At 34.2% G+C, this 4,458-nt stretch overlaps 1 protein-coding gene across 1 annotated transcript; it reads right to left on the bottom strand.

Annotated features, from left to right (window-relative positions):
* Nucleotides 1-163: 163 nt before the first annotated feature.
* LOC117319316 lies at nt 164-3,582 on the bottom strand (the record flags this gene model as incomplete). Its single annotated transcript, XM_033874148.1, is given in 3 exon segments — nt 164-259; nt 587-659; nt 3,181-3,582. Coding segments are annotated over 3 exon segments (273 nt in total), but the record flags the coding sequence as incomplete, so codon positions are not given.
* Between the last annotated feature and the right edge of the window lie 876 nt (nt 3,583-4,458).

The following is a 4,458-nucleotide window of genomic DNA, read 5'->3' as shown; positions in this document are numbered from 1 at the left end:
CACTGGCGACAGGAGATTTCATATTGCTGAGATATTTTTATTTTTTCAGATTTTATGTTACGCCGCTAACCCACAATTCCCTTGTTTATTTCCTGTAACATTAAACATATATGAAAGTAATATTTGGGCCAATTTTTCTATAGGTTAACAGTGCAGACTATACCTCTTCCCTGGTGCCCTTCTCTAGTAGGATGGATAACGCCTCACAGAACTGGTCTCTGTACAGAGCAAGTTTGTTGTCGTAACCGTCCCCCTCTGTCTGAAAATAGAAGTGACAAATTCAGTTAGAGATCTCATGTTTATTGGTTTCCTGGGTTTATAAAACTGTCTGGGTTATTTTGGATCAGGAGCTCTTTGTAGTAGTTGGCGGCTACTTCATTTAAAATCCTAAGGAAATCATGTTGCATATGTTATATAGAACAAGTAAAGTTTTGAGCAAGCGTAAATAACCATGCTACTGAGCCCAGAATGGCCCAGCTGACATTAAAAATCTCTATATGATAATTTTTTTGCAAAAATGAAATATTTATGTACCTTGATATAAACCCACTGATGACTGAAGCAGAATAAGGATATTCATTCTTACCATGAAAGCTCGCTGTAACTTGTTGAGGTCCTTCATTGTCAGCCGATTTTCTAATTTGTCCGCCACAGGTTTTCTTTAAAATAAATATTGGTAAATAATTACAAATAAACAAAATTAGAAGCATAGATCACCCTTAATGGGATAGGAAACATTTATAAATGCTACCTCCCTAGAAAAAGATTTCCAAATAAACACAATACCTATCTTTGAGTACAATCACAACATCTCGGGGAAATTTCCAGCAACTCTCGGAAATCAAGTCTGATTTCTGATTTGCCGGAAATTTTCCCATGATGTTGCGATTGTCTTTGGGTACAGTTTGTAAGAGTTATCCCCCATTTAAGCACTGATGCACATACTGATGTAATCGGGAGCCATGTCAGTCTGTGACACCAGGAAACGACAGAACATGAAGGGGAGATAACTCTGCTTTAATGATTTTAACTGATAAAAAACAACAACATTATATTCATTTGTTTAAAGAAAATTATTGTAATTGATTATCATGTTGCTCAAAAAAAGGAAAGAAAAATCAAGGAAGAAAAATGGACATTTAAATATCATACATGTATTTTCAAATTTTGTAAACTGATCTGCTTTCATGTTTTAGCAGTCCATTTTAATGGTAGTATTTCTTACTCTGCAACTCCAGCACCAACTCAGTCAACAGACCATCACCATATAACACATAATCATGAAATTTTACAAACATACCACATTAAAACACATTTAAACTTTCTGTTTAACCAAAATAAAAACCCTTCCAGATAAGGTATCAAATTATTTCCAATAAAAATCTGATGAATTTCTTCATTTCAAATATAAATTTTGTTCATATTTGCTTGCAATCCTAACAATTTGTTCCATTGCAAAAATAACAAAAAAAAAAAACAACAAAAAAACATAATTTTCCCCAAAGGGTGAGTATTACCAGTATATAGAAAACAACATATATATAGTTATATAAACAATATATTTGACTTTTCACCAAATTACTCAATAATGTTTCATGTGTCATCAAAGCAAGAAATCAAGAAACTCCCACAAAAATTACGAAGATTGACAGGAGAAGATACTGAAAAGTCAGAAAGAAGAAATTCATCAGATTTTAAAGCATCCACACACGACACGTGAATTACAATGACATGTACAGCATGTACTATCTTCTCCCCTAAAACCAATCAGCAGAACCTGTCCCAAACATCAACCGTACCATAACACTGCCTCACCCTTTTGAAGATGTAGTTGTCAGAATACTTTCCAGAGGTTGACGTTTGGGCCTAAAGGCCCCAACAAAGGAAGTGGACCCCTTGCTGCTGGAAATTCTGTAGTTTTAATCCATCAATTAACTGATTTAGTTAAAAGTAATTTTAATTGAAAATGGGATGTCAGTTAACCTTGCAGCACTCTTTCTTTCTACCTTTACAATGGGACACATTCCATTATAATCAGAACAGTGGTTATACAAAATAAGCTTACATAGGTAGGTCAGATTTTAAATCTGCTATAAGGTTACATAGCCAGTAATCTTGAATCTAATGGTGACATTCCTCGTAAATGTTTGGTCAGTAGATTTAGCAGAAACACATTATCTTTTTCTTTTCTTTTTTTACATCTAAGATTTTCATTGGTAAAATAAGAAGAAACCACTTGTCTGCATTTTTAATAACTGGCATTATTGTGCAGACAACGACAAAGTTTCTCATCCTGTAAAATCTCTAACAGTGTTGAAGTAGGTCCGGCCTGCATGGTCAAGTATGAAAATATTTTTTGACAAATCATTTTTTTTTTTATTTCTAACCTTGTCTCTTCTGAATCTCTCAATATTATCTTAATTCGTATCAAACCTTTACTCTCTCGAACAATAATGATAAAATGATCCCTCCTGTACATTTGCACACTTCCTCCCCGACCCCCCACCAGACACATACACACTACATATTGACAAATTCGTCAACACACTGAAGTAGGTTAATCAACTGGTACAACTATAGTCCTACTCCTAGTCCTATACCATAAGACTTCAAACTAAGTTCAATATCATGTTTTTTAACATTTATTAAATAATAGAAATGTAAATATCCTATAATTAATATTAAAAATCATGACATGGCACTTCAAAGTTTTACATTAAAGAAGTAAAAGTAGAAATAAATGATTTATTGATAACAAGTTACCAGTACAGGATCCACCACACCGGAATCAAATATACAAAATAAACAATAACTGAATAAATTAATTGCGACAATAGTTCAATTTATACAGAATTTCTGATTTATAACTATCTAAAAGTTTTTAATTCTCCTAAATGCCTGCATGTTCTATTTTTGAAAGAATTAACTGTTGGTGTGGATAATAAGCCTATACTTCCTCTGACTGTTTGTTCCACATTTGATAGTGTACAATTAGTTATAACATCAATTAACGGGTATCCACGTCCATGCGATGATTTAGTGTAGTTAACATCTTTCTACTCCATAAACGGCTTGCAATATATATTAAGTGAACACATTAGATAAGAAACTAACACATCCAGTTTTCCTTAATAATGTTGACTTAATTTTCCTAGTTTGTGATCATCAGTCAAAACTTACCTCTCCGGTTTGTCTGGCGATTTGGATTTGAATTGTTCTGGAGATTTGCTGTCATACTTCCCCGTCCCTGACGTCACAGTTGGTGTAGTAGCCACTGTCGACATTTTGACTGATTGGTTCGTTCACAAAATCATCAGAACTCACGAATACCCTGCATCAAAATAATAACAAAGAGCCGATCGAGACTCTGAATTAAAAACAACAGGTGCCCGTCTCCTACTAGGCCTACACAGAATCTTGATTTTAATCTTTGAAAAGAGCAAAGAATATAAAATTAACTAAGTCTGTTAACATGGTCATCTGATGTCGATTGCAAGTCTACATGCCGAGATTAAGCGTGAGTGGGCTCCGACGAATGAAAACAAACCTCCATGAACAGGAAATCGGCCATTTGTAAATTATGAGTTGCCAGGCAGAAGGTTAATACAAATTACGAATTGACCCGATTTAGCGAAACGCATCGATGTATCAAATGATGATGTGATAAACTGAAACTTAAATTAAACTAGATATAAACTTTTTGAAAAAATATTGTTATTTAAGAAACGCTAACTTAAATCATTAGCAATTTACGACGAACAGTCAATTATGGGGGATTAATCTTTAAGATTTGATGTCGAGACGATTTACCCAAGGCTTTAGCCTTTTAGGAGGAGTAACTGATCGTGTTACCCATACAATGCTAACCCTATTCTACCCAATGTTATCCCCATACTATCAAATACCACTGTACTCCATACTAACCCTATAAGCCCCATATCCCATATATACATAACTCCCATACCTAGGCGTAAGGCCTAGTAGGCCTTTTGAAATATTGGAAGGGAAGTAACTCTAGCAGGTTTCCCTACATCAAAGTCCCAAGTCAGAGATAGCAAAAATACCGATAAACGTTAAATTGTTAATATATATATGTCTCGTAGTAGAGATAGAAAATTATTTATATATGTTTTGATTAATGATAGAAAATTGTTAATATATAGAAAATGTATGTCCCGTTTTAGAGATAAAAACAAAAACAACAAAACAACAAAAACCCTATATTGTTTGTTTTTAACTTCGGGTATTCCATGCGCACTTTACACAATTAGAGGCAAAAAGGTAAGATACGTGGTATTATGCAACCGACCTCGCACCTCTGGGACAATTTCGTAAATTATTAACCGGGTGATGAGAGATATGTGTACAGAAGATTTTCGAAGTTAGACGTCGGGTAGGACGATGATGTGCAAATGGCTCAGCTGCTGATTTTGTTTGGTTTGGTTTATGTTTGGTTTA

This window comes from Pecten maximus, unplaced genomic scaffold, assembly GCF_902652985.1.
Source record: "Pecten maximus unplaced genomic scaffold, xPecMax1.1, whole genome shotgun sequence".
Taxonomy (NCBI): Eukaryota; Metazoa; Mollusca; class Bivalvia; order Pectinida; family Pectinidae; genus Pecten; species Pecten maximus.
This window is presented reverse-complemented; position numbering and strand designations above follow the sequence as displayed.